At 37.0% G+C, this 19,855-nt stretch overlaps 1 protein-coding gene across 1 annotated transcript in view; it reads left to right on the forward strand.

Moving 5' to 3' along the window:
- NCOA2 (nuclear receptor coactivator 2) overlaps nucleotides 1–19,855 on the forward strand; it is a 177,729-nt gene that overhangs the window by 99,757 nt on the left and 58,117 nt on the right. Inside the window, exons 4-5 of the mRNA XM_018079524.2 lie at nucleotides 1,030–1,131; nucleotides 2,003–2,175. Of these exons, the coding sequence (XP_017935013.1) occupies nucleotides 1,049–1,131; nucleotides 2,003–2,175 (256 nt within the window). The 5' untranslated portion in view covers nucleotides 1,030–1,048. The remainder of the gene's footprint in view (nucleotides 1–1,029; nucleotides 1,132–2,002; nucleotides 2,176–19,855) is intronic.

A 19,855-nucleotide genomic window follows, 5' to 3' on the forward strand; every position in this document is an offset into this window, starting at 1 on the left:
ACTTTATGCCAGTGTGAAGTGGTCATAGAATTACAGGCTCCAGCTCATACTTTAGCATGGTATGAATCACCTCCTGGGTACACTCACCTCCTTCGTGACCCTCATGTTTATTTTTCTGATAATCCTGAACCATACAGGAGCTCTCTGAAATGTCTGGCAACATCTCTCTACCATCATCCTTTCAAAACCAGCAGCAACTAGGCAGATGGCGAGCTGGGACTGCCCTGTCTTGCATGAGCTTTTTGATTGTTTACATCATCTCCCTTGTCCTTTGTAATGGTGTTTTGTGCCTCCAGAATATTGGTACTTATTAAGGAGTGTGTAACCTGAGGTAGGCGAGTTTCATGTGCTTCTATGTTGCATAGGGCAACAGACAGCCAGGAGCAGGGCAGAACTTCCACAGGCTGTTTATTGCACAAATTATTGCACAAATTGTCAAGCTTGATAGCTTGGCGAGTTATTCTCCTTATGAGGTAGATTATATGTACAAAATATTTATCAGTTCCTCAGTGGTTTCTAGCGTTGACAGATGTTCTGTTTCTCCAATTTTGTACATGTACATGTGCAAGCATTATCTTCTGGTTTTTAACTAAAGCTGCTTGTGATACCTTTTTATGTAGCTGGGGCGCGTTTTATTTCATGTATTTCAATTCTGTTGTGTTTTTCTTGTTGTGTGGTACTATGGCTTTTCCTTTGTCTTTCCTCATTCAACCTTGCAAATTTGCCATGAAAATTCAGCAGTCCAGGCACAATACGTACTTATCTGTTCTTACACAACTGGTAACAATCAAAGAGATGATGACGCTTTGTTTACCCATCACAAATTTTCTTCCAAAGGACTTTTATGTAGCACTTTGTGGAGTCATAAACACAGTGTTTTTGTTGGTACCTTTCAAACAAACTCTATTTCAAATGATAGATTTACCAAGTAAAATCTGAGTTGATCATGGAATGAGAATCTTGGAAATATGAACAGAGAACTCAAGAGTTTTTCCACCATAACCCTTTCTTGCTCTTTCTTCCTTTTAGTTGCTGATATGTGTTCAAGATGAGTGGGATGGGAGAAAATACCTCTGACCCATCCAGACCAGAGTCAAGAAAGCGCAAGGATCCCGATCAGCTTGGACCCAGGTTAGACCATTTACTTCTGAAGATGCTGAGCGAGAAAGAGTTCAAAAAATATTAGATTTGTATATATTTTTCAGTTAGAAAATAATGAACAACATTCTTGAGAAGAGAAGTCAGTGCCAAACTACTTCTGGGATGGGGACTATTCTCTCTTAGTATAATTTGTTTGTTTATTTTGAATCCAGTGTCATGCCAAAATGCAAAATTTTGGTGACAGTTTAGGAGATATGGAAAAATCTTTTTTGGCTAGTCAGTTCGGGGAGTCTTCAGTCACTCATATTGGCAATCTGAGATTTTTTATTTTTTTTTACTACCTCTCTTGTACATTATAATCAGGGCCTTGAAAAATATTATTCAGTTTTACAGAAGTTGTATTGCTAACACAAAAAATTTTAAAGAATAACCACTCATTCATCATCTTTTCTTATGACTGCTATAAATTCACTCGGATGTAGGTAGTATGGCTTTCCTTGCTTCAACTTTTTAAGCTGTTTAATTTTTTCATACACCATCACTATACGATACTCCTTGGATTCTCAGTACCATGGAGGGAATAAGCATAAGTGTTCAAATCCACCCCACACCTCCCAGTTAATCTTGTGCAGTGAATTTAAAATCCCAAGTCTCTTTTGAAACAAAAACATGACTGCTGTGAAAAAATACGTAATGTCTTTTCTAGTGTTCCTTTCCTTGTTCCAGAGGAAACCTTTTCTGCTTGAGAAAAACTTGTGAGTTATATTTTTGTAGTGAGAGAGGGCAGTTTTGTCTCTGATTTTGTTAAACTACTGTCAAACCTTTTGAAATCATCTTTGAGCTGGCCAGAAGGCAGGCAAACTGACATTAAAGACAAGATTTTTGTTAACTCCTCTTTCAGCCCTAAAAGAAGCACTGAGAAACGCAATCGTGAGCAAGAGAATAAATATATAGAAGAACTTGCAGAGCTGATTTTTGCAAATTTTAATGATATTGACAACTTTCACTTTAAACCTGACAAATGTGCAATCTTGAAAGAAACTGTGAAGCAAATTCGTCAAATAAAAGAACAAGGTAAGAAGACTAATTAATTGACTTGGAATATTTTGTGTTGATTATGATTTTATTTTTGGCAAAGCTGATAGTCAATTCAGCTTTTCTTTAGCAAATTCCCATGTTTTTCATTGATCAGTAATGAAAAATGCTGTAATGTCACGTGAACGGAATGTGTTAAGTGTCATATTCAGTATTTTAAAAATAAGCTTCTCCGAAAATTGCTTAGAAAGAGAGAAAATCAATCGGTCTGATATGTGTATCTAATGGAATTGAAATAACTTGTGCTTTCACGAAAGTTAAACTAGCAGATGGCTTTGGGGAAAATAAAAGACTACTTACATACTCAAACATGGATGATGAATCCATGCAGAAGAGGAATAATCTAGGAGAGTGGGGTATGTAAATGTTCTGCATACCCCCTTTTGCTTTCTTTTGTTGGTATGAATAGATATTGTGGACTAAATTATCTGCGTCCTTTAAATGATGACATCATATCCTCGACTACAATAGATTTGAAACTATTCTAATCTCTAGATAGGGTCCTGTTATAAATGTAAACCAGAGAACGTGACAGTTTTCTTCCTGTTCTTTGTCTAGAAGATTAGTTTTGTATTTCTTTTCTTTTGATATATTTCCTATTCAAAGAGAAAACCCAAATCTTCTAGAAGCTTTAAATTTTTGGAAGTGGGTTTTGTGGCACAGGTCTGTCTGGGCAGGCATGAATAGCACTGCAGGTGTTTGGGGCAGATTCAAATTCTTAAAGTGGGTGCATATAATTTTTCTTTTAATGTAGAAGATCTCTTTGTGAACTGTGTTTAGAGTGGTTCCTTTGGTTTTCAAACACGTTATACATCTTTCAGTTTTTCAGTATTCTGTGATTTCTGTGGTGAAATATTGCTTCCTTTTCCATGCTGTATGTATGAAGTTATAAAGCAGAGATTACATGTTGCATACATATTCATTTCTAAAACAAGTATATAAGTAGATCTCCAACTTTAGACATTAGTCTATTCAAAGCTAAGTGGAAAGTGTTGAATTACGTCAGCTACCTCCAAAGTGGCTCTAACTGATTAATCTTAGGGAGTGTTCCTATTTCTCAGCTTGTTCTCTTCTTATTCCTATTAGGTTGCTATGATTTTTAAAGTGGATATTCTAGTGATGTTGCCATGCCCCATAATAGAAGTATACTTATTAACCTGGCACAATGTCCATCATTGTCTTGTACCTTGCTGGCTTTTGAGATACTCTTTTCCCCTAATTTTCTTCATCCTTTTCTCAAATTTATTTTTAAAGTATTGTTTTGCTGTCACCAAGAGACACGTACTCCCTATCTGAACCTGAGAAAGGGATAAGGACAAAAAAATTTCTTTTCTTGGGTAGTGGGTGCACAAATTAAAATCTGCTAGTCTACTTGGTCATTCTGTTAGCAGTTCTTGAAAATCTAATTTGAAAATCTGGCTCTAGGTAATCGTAACTTTGTCAAATCCAGGGTTTCGTTGTTCAGTTCAATATCATGAAAATAGTTTTCATATTGTTATAAAATATTCAAACTCATCAGACCAGGTTACGTGTAAGTTATTGAAGTCATCATGGGCAAGAATTGTACCAAAGGTGAATGTGCACTTTAAGCTCATAAAGTCTTATTGCAAAAGCAACTGAATATACAATTCTAAACACAGACTAAATGCTATGAATTTATTTCAAGAAGTAGAAGTAGTTTACCATCCTTGAGCAATAAAGACACTAAATTACTCTTTATGATGTTGATTTGTTACACAAGGTTCTGCAGTTGATAATAATTAGAGGTTCTAGTAACTGTTTGGGTGTTTGCATGAAGGTTGTAGCTGATACAGGTTGACTTTAAGCCTCTTTAAGGGGCATTACAAAATACTGGGACCTTCAAGGTGGTCATTAATAGCATCTCAGGGTCTAGATGCAAAGATGAGAATGCTTGAAATTATTCCTTTAAACTGATTAAAGGTTTGATACCTATTCCTACATAGAAGCTAATTCTGTTGTAAAAGCAAATTTTAAAGGCTTTTCCTTTTAAGAAAAATTAAAATGACAGCATTCTCTGAAACGCAGTATTGTTTTGGAACAGGAATTTCATCAACAAATATGTCTCATATAGTAAACATCCAAACTGCATGAACAGTACACCTATACTTTTGTTGAACACCACAAAAAACCTGACATAGTCAATGCGAACAGGTTGAAGACCTAGTGACACTATTACTATTGTTTTCTCAGGTTTTATAGGTAGTTTATCACCTCACATTAGGAATCCTGTACTTATATATATTCATCATTTAAAACATTAACTTTCAGGTTGTTCCAAATCTTTTCCACTGCCAAGACCTGTTAGAAGACCTTTACAATGGTCAAACACTTGTATTATGTATTTCTAAAACAAAAATCATTAAAATAATACTATACTTGCACAGAGTGCCATGAAACTCAGGTTAAAAATAGTATTTTCTTACAGTTAAGATGTTTTGTTGATTTTTAGTGATATGCAGAATACCTGTAGGAGAATGAAAACTAAATGAATGTCCTGAAACTCTGGAGTGATTCTACACTAACATGGACAAATTGAGATGGCTCAGTTTTCACACAGTGGGTTTGCTCTGCATTTCTTCTGGAGCATATTAGATAAAAACAGTGAAAACTTAATCTATACTTTTATTATATTGAAGGTTTAGTGAAGAGTTTGGGGTTTTTTTAAATAAATACTAGAAATTCTTTTCTACTTTTCTTTTTCATCTATAAATAGAATTGCACATGAAGGTCTAATTACTTATGAAAGCACAGTCAGTTATAAATACCTAGTAAAGCCACAAGTTTTATAGCAGCTACTGAGATTTGACAACAAGACTTTATTCTAGATTCTAGGAAGGAAAACAAGGAAGAGTGAAATGCAGATTGATGTTCGTTTCCCATGTCAAGCTTGCTGGGCTGGTAGCTGAAAAAAGTAATAGATTTTTGCTTTAATAATACTCTATAATTTAGTATAATGTTATCCTGAACTATTTGATATGCAAATGTATATTTGCAATACTTTATCTGTTATCTTTACATCATTTCTCACAGTATATACTTCAAAGATTCCTAAGTTGTGGTATGTTAGAGATTCAGTTTATTACAATTTGAAAGCAAGTTATAAATATATGTGTAAAGCTGAATTCATTAAAAGAATTAAAGATATTTGGTAGATGTAACCATTGCATGCAGTTTTAATCTGGGGTTTGAAATGTTTCCTTTACAAAATTTTCTGCTGAGGGCTTTAATCATATTGTCTTACACTGATTGGATAGAGATTTGAGAATGTCCAGAGGAGATGAAAAATTATTATTTTAGCATGAAGATGAAACAGAAGTTATATTCATGTAAATCTTAAGTGGATATTTCTAGTGGGGATTTGAGACTTGTGTTTCAAGCACTTTGGAAAACATTCCGTTTTTTATTTATAGTATAAAAGTGATATGAAATAGTGATTTTATGGTTGTGTTACATGGTCATGGAAGTGCAAACTCTCCTTTTATTTTCAATCTGTGTTAAGTTACTTTGAAGGAGTAATAGTCATATATGTTGCAGGTGTGTTCATAATGTACACAGATGTGTACAAGCACAGAAGTTCTGATTTGCACGTGCTTAATTTAAAAAGCTTGCTTTAGGCAAGTCTAAAGACCACTGGGAATGAACATTCCTTTATATGTCAGACACTCAAGGAACTATAAAGCCATTTCATTGTAATTAAGAAGAAGTAAGTTTAGTAAAATAGTGTCTGATTGATTTTAGGATCCTGCCTTATTTTAAGAAACTTCAGCACTTAAGACATTAATTTCAGTTGTATAACTACTGTTAAAAATGTTTTCTCATATTTGAAGACAACAAAATCCTGACAGCAAATAAAAGAAATCTGAATTTTCTTCTTCCTTAGTTGACAATCAATTGAACTGTTTCACATCAATCTCATTTGATTTTATTCCAACAGTAGTCCTTTTCCTTGTCATCTGCCTGACTCCTCTCATTACGTTAGTGGGTTTTTTTCTCATTATTTTTTGATTTGTCTCTATTTCGCTTTCTTTTTTTTTCTCCCCTTTAGGATATAGAGCAGATTATAAAAATTAAACCCTTGCCCTTAGTTTAAAGCTTCTCTTATATGTCATGCTAGCCTCAGTCTTGACAGGTAAATAACTCACATTTTAAAGCAGACTATTTTTTACATTTCACTGTTTGAACATCTCCTGGTTCAGGCTTTGAGACTTCCTTTTCTTCATTATCTAGTTGTGCTTTTACTGTGTTCTTTGAATATCAGCAATGCAGTAGGTACAGAGGGTACTGAAGATCACCTTGAGCTTCTTCAGCAGTTTCTCTAGCTAAGCAGTCTCCTCTGACCCCTTCAGTTGGAGTGCTGAAGAATGTGTCCTGACATCAAGTACAAGACATGTTTTGGGTTTTTTCTCAAGTCGCCTGAGTACCTTTTATTAAACTCTAGGTCTCCATCTCTTCTCTCCTTCTACTCTCCATGCTTGTATTCTGTAGCCTTTTTTTAAGATGGCATCCACCTGTCTCATTTAGATTATCATATGGTGAGATATAACCTACTGTGCTAAAGTATCCTCAAATGTGATTTTGTGTCACTTCAGTTTTCCTGCAGAGTCCAGTTTTCATGTGTCACCAGTTTCTGAAGAGATTTTGTGTTCTGTAGATCAGCTTTTCAGTAGTTCAGGGAAGGAATATCAGGGTGGTGAATATCAGTCTAGCTATTAATGTACACTTTTGAGTTGACAGATCTAGTTTTCAGAATAGCCTTAAAAGACAGACCTTGGACAGAATGAATCACCATGTGAAAGCTAAATAATGTTGAGAGAAGAAGTACTTGATGAAGAGAGACATTCAGGAGCTGTGGAACCTGTATGAACTTTTAAAGAAGGCTTGTTGTTAATCATATTTGTCTTCTTTTTCTGGTTTCGCATTTGATAGCAAAACCAGTTTTTGCTTCCCTGTAGCAGTACTATGTAATCACAGGGTCACTCCAGCAGATAGTCTATTGTTGCCTCCAGCGCCAGTATGCAAGTAAAAGCGCTTGCTAAAGGAAAACAGCCTGGCCTTAAAGCTGTAATGAGGTATTGCTTTGGCTGCTGCTACTTTGAATTTGTCAGATCTGAATTTAGATCTATATTTCACAAGGTATTTAAGCAACTGCCTAACTTTAAGCAGATGAGTAATCCCTGTTAAGTCAGTGGAACTACTTAAAGGTTTAAAATTATGTGCATAAATATCTTGCCAAATCAGGATATCAAAACAAGAGCATATGCAGATTTTTGTTTGTTGGGTTTTGTTTTGCAAATATTTTACTGGGTCAATGTTTCTGTAATTATATTTTTATATTAATCATGTTTGAGATGAACTATTTAAATTTTATGCCAATTTTTAACTTATTTTTTTCTAAGGATATCTGCATGGCTATTATTATTTGTATATGCCATACTTTCAGCCTGATAGGATTTTAAGACTGAATTAAGTGTCAGAGGAATTTGTGCTGTGAAGTCAAGGAATTAATGCAGAATATTTGCAAAAAAAAAAAAAAATCTATTACTGAATTTGCTTTGCTGTCTCCCCTACCTACAGTTGAGAGTGATGCACTGAGAGTGTCTTTGATCTTCCTCTGTACATGGTAAAGCTTTTTGGCTGAATATCCAGTTTATGTTGACTTTACTATTTGCATGCCTCCAGAGAGCTACTGATTCCCTGAAGAATTTAAAACTTGTTTTGGATAGTGCGGACCATCAGTTTCTTTTCTGACTCTGATAAAAAGTAGTCATTAGCCAGCAGACCCATCAACTGGGAAACTTTGTGGGGTTTGCTTATTTTACTAGAATTGAGTATCATGCAGAATAGTTGGCTTAGACCTTATCTACACATAAGGCATTTTAACTATACTAATAGTTTCCTGTGGAAACAGTGTTATAATTTAATTAATATTACTTTTGAAAGAAGTAGCTGAAGGCATCTTTACAACTTATAGCTGTGTCTACACTGGGCTCAAACTATTAAGATTGGGGGATTTTTCAGCCTAGAGTGGAGAAAGCTCTGGGGAGACCTTGTTGCAGCCTTTCAATATATAAAGGGAACTTAGAAGAAAGATAAAGAGGGACTTTTTGCTGAGACCTGTGGTGCCAGGACAAGGGGCAATGGTTTTAAGCTAAAAGAGAGTAGATATAGCTTGGACTTAAGGAAGGAATTTTTTACAATGAAGGTCAGTGAGGCACTGGAACATGTTTCCCAGGGAAGTTGTGGATACACCATCCCTGGAAGTGTTCAAGGCCAGGTTGAATAGAGCTTTGAGCAACCTGGTCTAGTGAAAGATGTCCCTGCCCATGGCAGGAGGGGTGGACTAAGTGATCTTTAAATCTTCCTTTCAACCCAAATTAGTCTGTGATTCTATGATTCTCTTGCTTCAAGAAAACAGACAAAAATAATCATCAAACTGATAATCAGAATTGTGAAACCAGTGTAAAATCTAGGTACTTATACTTGAACTTAGCCGATGGTGGATGACTTCTGTTCTAGAGAAAATGTCCTTGAAGTTTTAGACCAGAAATGTCAGCTTTGACTCCAAGTTATGGCTCAAAGTTGAAGAGAAACTAAATGTTATTCTTAATTGTTAAGATAGTGGCCTTTTTCAAGTAGAAATAGTCATTATTGGCAGGTAGTACAGGAAAACTTTCTTGTTTACTTTGCATCCTACTTGTATTCTGCTTTTCTTTGATCTTTATTTTGTTTTCTTTCGTAACTTCTAAATGACCAAGAGAAAAAAAAGAATTCAAACTAGCAGAGCATGGTTGTTTATATTCTATAGCTGCAAAGATGATTGTGGTGTAAGTGATTGGGATCTGTAATACCGATGCTGGGGAATGCTATCATATAATGGTCTGTGTACTCCTGAGAGTGTAAAAAAATGTCTTGCGTAAGAGGAATGGAGGCATCGCTTCCTGAAAATTGGAATTTTGGGAGCTGCCTTCTTTCAGATAAATGTATTGTTCTCAGACTTCATTTAAATTGTCACTGAACACTTTAAACCTCAAAACTTTACAAGTTTGTTTGGGGTTTTTTTGCATTTTATCATGTAATCTCTTATTAACTGTACACATCATAAATTCATTTAGATTTTTAATTTGAGGGAAAAATAAAATACAGAAATACAGACTGACAGCCAGCCCTCCACAGTATGAACTAAGCTTTGAGTCTGGTGTTTCTCACCAGCTGCTCTGTCTTTAGAGGTGTCTGGTCAGTAACAAATACTGAGTTTAGGTGCTAAAAAATAAATACTGAGCTTAGGTGTTAAGGAAGGATTAGAGCCTTCTGCTTATGTCTTATGCTTATGCTTAGAGTCTTAATGATTGTGTTTGTAGTCTCTTGCAGCTGGAACGTTTGGCTGTAGAACACCAGATCTTGGTGTGTGATTTAGATTAGTGAATGCAACGTACTAATCTCAGCAGCATGTAAAGCAAGTAAAATTAATTCACTGAGAGTAGTGATGATACTTCAGTCAAGATCATCTATTATAGCTTTTGTTATATAGCTTTTACCTTTTCTTTTTAAAGACTGCAGCCTGAAAAGCAATAATATAATATTTACACACAACAGGATGCAATGCCTTCCACACCATGTTTGAATCCTGAAAACCTGTGGATTCACAGCACATGGAAGAGGTATTGACGAAAGGCTCCTCTGTGTTCAAACTAAAATCAAAATAATTGCATCTGTTCTAAGTCATGCATTTTGTTATTGCTGTAGAAGATTTTGTGTGTGGACAGTTGGTTAGAAATAGGGGGCCTTGAATGTGAAATCACCAAGAATATGAAAAATAATTGCTACTTCAGCTTTCGGATTTTTTTACGAAAACCCACAGTGGGCAACTGGGAAAAATCCCACAAACTGAAGATTGAAGGATGATGTGGCAAATGATCAGTTGCTTTCTCCGTCATGAACGTTGCTGAGCTCCTAGTGAATGTCCTCAGACAGATAGTTAGAGATCCAAGACATAAATGCCTTCTGTTTCCTTTCATTGTTATAGTGTGTTGGCACATCTCTATGTATTTCACAAGACAAGGGGTACTCTGGTGTGTGCACTACACATTTAAACACACACATACTCTCCTTCCCTTCTTTAGCTCACACAAGATCAGAGCAAATGTCAGAAGGTGAAGACAGAAAAGAACATAAGTTTAGGTTCTGCTAAAGTAGATAATTCCATAAACCATAAATCCATAAAGTAGGTACTCCGTAACTGGACATGCTCCAGATATTGCCATGTTGTCTGAAATAGTATCCATATGCCCCTTTGGTTGAAGTGGCAGTGTGATACCTCTTTTCACTGAGGCCCTAGTCATCTCAGAGCAGAAAGGCATGTCCCTGTACCTTGCTTTGCTTACTGGCACAAAATGAAACGGAGCTACACAGTTTGCCTGCCACAGAGGACTTTAACACACAAAAGCAGGATACAACCTAACAGTTGGAATTTGTGACCAAAGGCAACTCATACATAAGGTGCAAATGGTTAGTGGAAAGTTAACTGAAATTTGGAGCAACTTAATGAAGAAGTTCGTAGTATCTGTCAGCTCTCCCAAAGAGATTTGAATGTTCTTCAAACCATTTGATGGAGGTTCTTGTCATGATACAGGAGTAGGTGAAACTAAACAGGTAGAATGGTCCCTTGTTGTCTTAAGATGTGTGAACATGAAGAGCACTAGCCTTATAGCGCTACTTTTTCTCCTGAGGCACTCTTTCCTAGAAAGATTTGGAACAACCTGCGATTCCCATGATCCTTCTGGGGGAGATGTTTCCAGAGACAAGTTATTTTACATCAAATTAGGTCTGGGCCTATGTTCCACATTGAAAAGGAAGTGTGTTTAAATATAACATTTCATTCACTTGGAAATTTAAAAAAAAAAAAAAAAAGAGGAAGAGATATCAAGGTTGTAATTTCTAAATATAGATTGGAATACTCAGAGGAGCCCTCATTTAGATTTTTCCTGGTTTGTTTGTTTTGGTGTTTAGTGGAAAAATATGAAGGAGTATTGTGCCAATGACATAAAATTCTTCCTGTCTTGCTTCTTTTGTACAAAACTTTTCACCATCTCGGGTTGGAGGAAATATTTAGATGTATGTTTGTTTTTTTTATCTTCAGTTATTTCTTCGTATCCCCCTTGACTTTTCTGAATGCAGTGCTCCCTGTCACTAACTGTCAAAAGTGTTTTTTCATGTAGAATGGATTTTCTGTTTATTTCCATGTTTCTCCCCTTGTTTTGAAGGGCTTCATTTTTAAGCCTTTACTTTTTTCTCTTCTTCTCAACAACTGTCCTTTGGTTTGTTTTTCACTTCTTCCCCAGTTATGCTGTCTCTTGCCTTCAGTGTGGCTTTAACCATAATTTTAGGACCAGTAACACCATACCTGTAACAGTTTTATTCCATTCGCTGTTGTCTCTCTGACACTGTTTTTACTTTTAGTTGCTGCAGTAAGAAATTATCAAATAGTTTAGGGGATGATACAAAACTTACTAATGAATCGTTATGATGCTGAATATCAAGGATTATTGTGATTACTGTTGAGCTTGAAAGTTGAGCCACCATCTGGTTGGCTGCTACAGGTGCTGATTTTAAGTGAACATTGCAATACAAATTTGTCAAGCAGTTGTACTTAATGTTCAAAATATAATTATGTGTTTGCAGTTGGCAATCTAAAATGTAAAGATGCCCAGTAAGCTTTTTTGTCCTTTTCTTTATCGGCGATACAGAGAAGCAAGTCTGTAAAACCTTTATGGTACAAGAATACTCTTCCTTTCCCTGAGCTATGTGGTAGTCATGGGCATTGCCATTCATTCTTTCTTTGAAGCTCAGACAAGGAGCATATATCCTGTATTTCAACAGCTTAAACTCTTTCCAAAGGAGGGGGTATGGTTTCTTCTGTTGTTTTGGGGGGAGGGATTTTGATTGCTTAGTTGGTTGGTTTATTTAATAAGGACTTTGGCCCAGGTCTACAAATGGCTTAGAATTTAGAAGCAGCTCAAGACCCAGTGTCCTGAAATGTTTATGCTGAGGTGGACCCATAATACTGTGGAAATAACAACTGTTACCTAAAAAGTCTCGTCTGTTGGTTCTCTAATGGGTGAAATGAGGAGCAGAGGCACCCATGTTCTTTTTACAAGCAAATAAGTAAATTGCAGACTGAAGGAAAAGGGTTTGGATTATCACTTCTGATCTGATGTGTGGGCCTGGCTGCAGACCTGTGTTACCAGCCTTAGTGCCGAGGAGGGATGTGGCTGGGGACAGAGCATCGTCTTCAACATTTTCTGGTTAAAGAAACACCTAATTAATTAAGTTTTAAGTATGTTTTGGTCTGTTGAAGGGAGCCCATTTGTACCTATCAGTTCTATTAGCAGGCATTTTAAAATGTCTGCTAATTAATGTGTGACAGAACAAATTAATGCAATTGAGGTTAAAAGTGACTTTGTCTGGATGTAAATCTTAGCAACAAGATAAGCAAAGATTTTCTAGGGTAGTGAATAAAGATCTTTTAATTTTAGAGAATATCTTAAACAATGCATGTTAATAATCATTACCATCCTTCCAACAACCAACTGTATTCATAATGTACCTGAAGTAGTGTAACCACTATTGAAATATATGAAATTAATATATTATTATAATATATAATTAATATATTAATATATTAATCTAAAACATAGTTTTGTAAAGGATTTGAATTTTAAAAATCCCTTTAAATAATAACATGCAGAAGTAAACAGTTTCTTTTAAGAAGCTTTTGTTTTTCCTAGTGCTTTTCTTGCAGTAATAGAAATGTTTCTGTTTCTAAATTGACTTATAAGTTTGGCGAGGCTTGTGATGGTACAAGAAGAGAGGCCCAAGCTTCTATTTCTGAACACTGGGCTATTATAGAAAAAAACTTTACTTGTCCTTAATGATTTAGAGCTTTTTAGTAAAAGATTTATCTACTATAGTCTGTACTATTAAAAGCAGTAGGAGCCCTGTTATCCACGTTAGCATGGACACATTAAATTAAACCTGTTTCTGTTCTTCCTTAGCTGTCTTCAATTATCTGTGCTCCATTTTGGCCTACACTTTATTATGGAAACTTCTTTTTGTGGGCTCATAGGGAGCCCATGATCCATCTTGTTTCTTTTTGGTGTACCATATTAGGTCTCTTGAAAACTTTTGCAGTCATCAGTGGCAGTGTATTAAAGCAAAAAGATCTTTGCCTGTTGTTGTGAATGATCTGATGTGTCACAAAGATTTATCATCAGCATCCCAAAATAAGACAGATATTTTGTAATCATAGCGATGTGACATTCGAATAAAGGGTATCATCTGTTTCCTTTTAACAGCTGGTTGACTACAGAGGAGTAAGGCTTCAAGAAACAGAGTCTGGCTAGATTAATATTCCTTTCCAGTATGTTATTTTGGCCTAAGTTTTGAAAACCTGTAGCTTTAATTAGCTTGGCAATTACATCTACAGATTCTAGTCTAAAGAGCGTTAACCCTTGTATTTTTATTTTCAAAATCTTGCCTATGTTTTTACGTGTCAAAGAACCAACTGGAGAGCTATTAACATTTGTAAAAGCGATATATTATTTCTGAGACCATGGTGGAGCCCTGTTTTTTACAAAATTATCAGATCCTGCCATGTTTCTTGTCTTTGAAAACATTATCTCAGCCAAAATGTTAAAGAACATTGGGCTCCCACCATTTAGACATTCATATTAATACTGTTTTGAGAGATGAATTATCAAAATAAGATGAGGTTACTCATTGAGTAAATATCTAACACTTACAAAATTGCAAATGCCAAAAAATACAGTAAAATTTTCTATTCTAATTCAATACATACCAAAGAAAATAATTACTTTGTTAACTGAGCGATGCCAAATATTTGTATCTAGTATTTCAGTGCAGAGGTCAGTTAGCTTGGCTCTTTCTTTTGAAATTCAGCCATATAAACATAACAGATCTGAAGTCAGTGCTGATGGATGCGTGGTGTTTGTTATCATGTACAGTTAAGTAGTTTATGTGACTGTTTCGAAATCATCTAAGTCGCAAGAGATGCAAAACTATTTCATAGATAAGTGTTTGTCTACAGCTACGTATATTTGAGTCTGTTTATCTGATTTTAGCATAGAATAATAAGTGACAGATTAAATTGAGGATATTTTGGGGTAGGGAACTGATAGCCAGTGTACTTAATCAATCATGTGTACTCCTTTGCTGTTTCAGTACTGTATTTTAGGCACTTACTAAATACTCTAAATTACACTACAGTCAATCAGAGATTTGTGATTATGCTGGTTACTAGACATTCTTAGGAAGTGTAAATGCAAAAAAACCCCAAACCCTAGCATTTTAAACCAGTGAAAATTATAAATTCTCAGTGTCATCCTGGATTTTGGCCTTTGATAAGGAAGTCTCCTGGGTAGTCAGCACCTTTGATGATTAATTAATTTATGCTCTCTCTCTAAGCAGTCAGTATACACTGGAAAAATAGTGTTGGTGGTCTTTTTGGAGAAAAGAGAAAGTATATAGCTGTAAAACATAGGAATATTATACATGCACATTTGATTTTTCAGTTTGCAAGTTAAGCACACTTTTTCATTTTATATAAAAGCACATGTTAAATATTCTCAAATATTTTAGTAATCTAAGGCCTATCTAAAAATTCAGCAGGAGTAAAACTACCCAATTATATTCCTTTCCACTTTTTTAAAAACATAGTGGAAAGGGTTAATGTTGCAGCATGTCCAGGGATTCAACAGGCGATGGTCATGATGAAAGCTTAATTCCATGGTCAAGAGATGAAAAACAACTTCCCACTGACTATATGGTAGTTTGATGTATCCTCTCAGTTGAAGATGAGGCGTGGAGTGAGAAAAAGTTTCTGGATCCAAGGTTCCTTCTAGTCTTAGTTTAGATTTCACTTGAAGAGTAGTATGACAATTGTTCTTCTGTGTCTTTGCTGATAAATAAAAATACTAGAAATAATATCAGCAAAGAAATTATTTTAATTGCTGTGTTGCTTCGTATTTTTATTGTGTGCTGGGGATGGATCAAGCCATTGAGGATTTGGGGTCCCAGATAGGATGCTTTATTCTTCACTGAAGAAGCAGCAGCAAGAGGGTGGTTATTCAGGATTTTACTTCAGTCCCCAGTCCTTAATTTATCAGAAAATAGTGACCTTCAGAGGTAATCTCAGGTGAGAATAATCACTACCAGTGCATTAAGTAGATAAATCTGGGAATAGTAGGTACAAATTTCTGTAAGTAACGTCACTTTCAGCTGTTGCTGTTAAATCCAAGATTTAGCAATCTTCAGAGAAGTTAAGTGCATTTATAGAGGGTGAAATTCTGCCTTGGTGCTCTGAATGGGGCCATGTGCCGGGAATGCAGCGCTGTGAGACCCCAGCTCATGGGACTTGGAGCCAACTGGCTCCTGGGGCGAGTGGAGGAAGGAGTGGACACTTCGCTGCTGCCACCTGTCTTCTCCCTCACTTTCAAGAAGTAAACCATTGAGTTTTGTGATAATGAGAAGAAAAAGAGGTCACAGATGTGATGACAGAAAAGACAGGCAAAATGAGAAGGGGGGAAGAGAAGAAACCAAGGAAAAGGCAGTAAAATGACTATTAAAGTATTTAGCAAAAAAATACATACAGAGATAGATAATAGGCTTCTTTCTCTCCAGCAGTTAAATATTATTCTTGGTAAGTTAAATTTCATGATTTTTGTCCTTGTTCCAGTTTAACTGAGCTGGGGGCAATTATTTCTCAGGCAGTACTTGTTACAGAAGTTGTATTGAGTGACAAAAATGCTGACTTTACAAGAAAAGAATGATGGCAAAATGTGAAAATTATTAAGAAACATAAAACTAGTATTAATTTTAGATATTATTGCTTCCATTTGTTGCTATTCCTAAATCCATCATGGGTTTTCAGTGCCTGTTTTACTTTCAGTGTCCATGAAAATTTTATGCGCTGGCTACTGTTACTGAATTTTCTAAGAGCAGACTTCACTCAAAGCTTGAAGAGCTCCATGAAAGTTTATCTGTATTCAATGGTATTGTGAGAACGCAAAGCTTTTTGTAGAGCTAGTGCCTTACTGATGCTTCTTTGTGGTGGGAAAGTGGGGCAGGTATGTGTGGGGTGGGAGAGCAGCTGTGCCAGTTAGAAGTTGAAAACACTAGAAAAGAGAAATCACAGTGTTGTAAGTGCTGTTACTCCTGAGCGAGTAATTGAGCTTACAGCTTTCCAGGGGCTTTTAGCTTAAGCCCTGGGGTCGTTTACCATTTAAGTGTGCTTCTACTAGCAGTAGTAAATATGAAGCTAAACCATGTGGGAGTGATGAGTTGAGCTGAGCTGAGCAGAGCATGGGGAGATGAGCTGGGCAGGCGAGCATGCAGTGAGAATGTAGCCCTTTCCAACCAAAGGGGAGCCGGGCTGACAAGAGGGCTGTGTGTCAGGGAGGTGGGCAAATCTGAGCTCTTAGATTACTCTCAGTGAATAAACGTGCTGAGAAAAAGTGCAGCTGTGCTTTTTTAATATGCACTGCAGGAGATTTCAGCAGCCTGATGATATATCATGCATTAATGTTGAAAAGATAAACACATTTGGAGAGCACAGGAAGGCCTTGTGTTTTTATGTTAGCAGAATGCTTCCTAATGAATAAGAACGTGCTGCTGGCTTCACAGAGCCATATGGCAGCTTTTCTAATTTTAGTTCGGTGCAGATGCATAATTCTCCCTTGTTTTACCTCCTAAAACCTTCCTGAGATACTGCATAGTTTTTCCCGTAAGACTTGATCTATAGTTTCTGGGGGAAAATATGTATCCAAGAGTCTAATAGCTTCTTTGCTCTGGACAGATGTGTGCTGTGTGATGAAAGAGCAACCTCACTACATAATCAGTTCCCTAAAATAGTAGCTAACTTTATTCACAGAGATGGGATAAGCTGGTCTTAAAATTGATCGCTGACAGTTGCTGTTTCTTATGCACTGGTGTTTTGAAAAATTACTTGCTTTCAGGAAATAAAAGCAACTTGTGTTGAGGCAACGGGAACTGGGTAAGAACGTGCATTTGGATATCAAGTTCCATGTGAGCCGTGCATCGTAGTGCTTTGAATTACATAGCTACAAGGCAGAGCTGCTCTCCCTGTGGTTAGCAAACCATCAAAAGAACTTACACGTTCTTCACTGCTTTGCTTCATCACTTGCTGTGATCGAAAACTACTCACATTACCAAATACAATATTTTTTCCCCCGTTTTTCATTTTTTTCTGTTCTTATTCAATTTGATAAATTTGAAGGCACTTTCTATACAGCCCTATTCATGTTAAAAACCTCCTGTCCATTACCACAGTCAATATAGTTACTTAGCAATAGTCACACACAGATATTATTACATCTAATAATTGAAATGTTATTTAATCTAATATTCAGAACTGTAAGGTCAGCTAAAATGTAACCTTTTGCTAAGTATACTTTCTATTATATGTTAGCATTAGTTTGTAATACTGTATCTACAGTTACATACTTCTGCTGTTTCCTTGAATGTTTGGATGTTGGTTTTGCACAGTGTAGTGGATTGACCCTGGCTGGATGCCAGGTACCCACTAAAGCCACTCTCTCACTCCCCTCTGCAACTGGACAGAGGAGAGAAAAAAAACAGTGAAGGATTCATGAGCAGAGATAAGAGCTGGGAGAGGTCACTTACTGATCACTGTCACGAGCAAAACGGACTCAAACTGGGGATATTAGTTAAATTGATTACTAACAGGATCAGAGCAAAAGAGTGAGAAATAAAATAATCTTAAAAACACCTTCCCTCCTCCCCTCCTTCCTTCCAAAGTCTACCTCTTCCCCCACAGCAGTGCAGGGAGATGGGGAATGCGGGTTATGGTCAGTTATTGTTTCTGCCACTGCTCAGGGAGAGGAGTCCTTCCCCTGCTCCCGTGGGGTCCCTCCCATGGGAGACAGTCCCTCATGAACCTCTCCAGAGTGAGTCCATCCCACAGGCAACAGTTCCTCCCAAACTGCTGTTGCGTGGATCTCTTCTCCATGGGGTGCAGTCCTTCATGAATGAGCTGTACTGACGTGGGTCCCCCACAGGGGCCACAAGTCCTACCAGGGAAAACCTACTCCAGGGTGGGCTTCCGTCTCCATGGGCCACAGGTCTCTGGCAGGACCCTGCTCCATCCTGGGCCTCCTACGGGGTCACAGCCTCCTTCATGCATCCACCTGCTCCAGCATGGGCTCCTCCATGGGCTGCAGGTGGGTCTCTGCACCCTGATGGTCCTCCATGAGCTGCAGGTGGGTCTCTGCACTCCCGTGGTCCTCCATGGGCTGCAGGGGCACAGCTGCTTCACCGTGGTCTGCACCACGGGCTGCAGGGCCTCAGCTTTGGTGCCTGGAGCACCTCCTGACCCTCCTTCTGCACTGACCTTGGTGTCTACGTTGTTGTTCCCATGTTCTCACTCCACTCTTCACTGGCTGGATTTTTCATCTGAGCAATAACTTTCCATTCTTAAATATGTTATCACAGAGGCACTACTATCATTCCTAATTGGCTTAGCCTTGGCCAGTGGCAGGAAGCCCATCCTGGAGCCGGCTGGCTTTGGCTCCACAGACAGGGAAATTTTCTAGCATTTTTTAACAGAAGCCACGCCTTTTACCCCCCCCCGGCTACCAAAACCTAACCACAGAAACCCACTATGCTCAGCAATTTAGAAGGATCATACATGGCAAATTTACAAATATGAATGAGGCAAGACAAAAGTAGTTGGCTAATGCATACAAAAAATGGAGAAGATAAGTCGTTTTCAGGATAGTTCAGTGTAAAAATTAATTGCGTGTTTAAACTTTGTATAGCATTTGTATTCCCTTTCAAGTAATGTTGCCATTACTGTTACAAGGATCTTGATTTGTATGATTTTTTTGAATGTGCAGAGTTGAGCTTTCTAATACTGCTTGTAATAAATCTCTTAGCTTATTTTTTTACCTATTATACAAATGAGGATATGTGATTTGAGATGGGCGTGGCATTTCAATAGCAATTTCAGAAAATAATGAGAAGCAGGAATTATATACAGGGCACTATTTTAAACAATATTGGATAATAAATTTGATTTTTCCTGTTACAGGGTTTTTTTTGCTTCACCTCTTTCTTCAGCAGTTTTTAGAGTATTGGTACTGCCCTGTTGAGGATTTCACCAGCATCTCTTTTTTTTTTTGGTCTTCTTGTTCTATGAAGAACCCTAAGTGTTTCTCCTATGAAAAATAAACTAAATGTGTGTTGATGTAAATTTTCTCTTTAAAATTATTCTTCGCCTTTTTGCAATTCCTGCAGAGGCTACAGTTTTGTTCTTCAATTCAAAAATGCATCTTGGTTTTCCAGAGAGCATCAAGGGGGAAATATTTTTGTAGCAGGTTCCCTTAAGGAATCTGGAGCAGAGCTTGAATACAGACAAAGACAGCCTTTTAGGTGTTTCAGCTGGTCCTCCTTGTCCACATGTAGACAAGTAGGGTTTAAATTACAACCAAGAGAAGGTGATGCCCATCAGTAGCACTTCTGAGTCTGTTGTCAGAAATCCAGAGAGCACCGATATATCTTGAGTTGGGAGGATGGAAAACCAGGA

This window comes from Manacus vitellinus, unplaced genomic scaffold, assembly GCF_001715985.3.
Source record: "Manacus vitellinus isolate BGI_N305 unplaced genomic scaffold, ASM171598v3 scaffold_1_pilon, whole genome shotgun sequence".
Classification (NCBI taxonomy): Eukaryota; Metazoa; Chordata; class Aves; order Passeriformes; family Pipridae; genus Manacus; species Manacus vitellinus.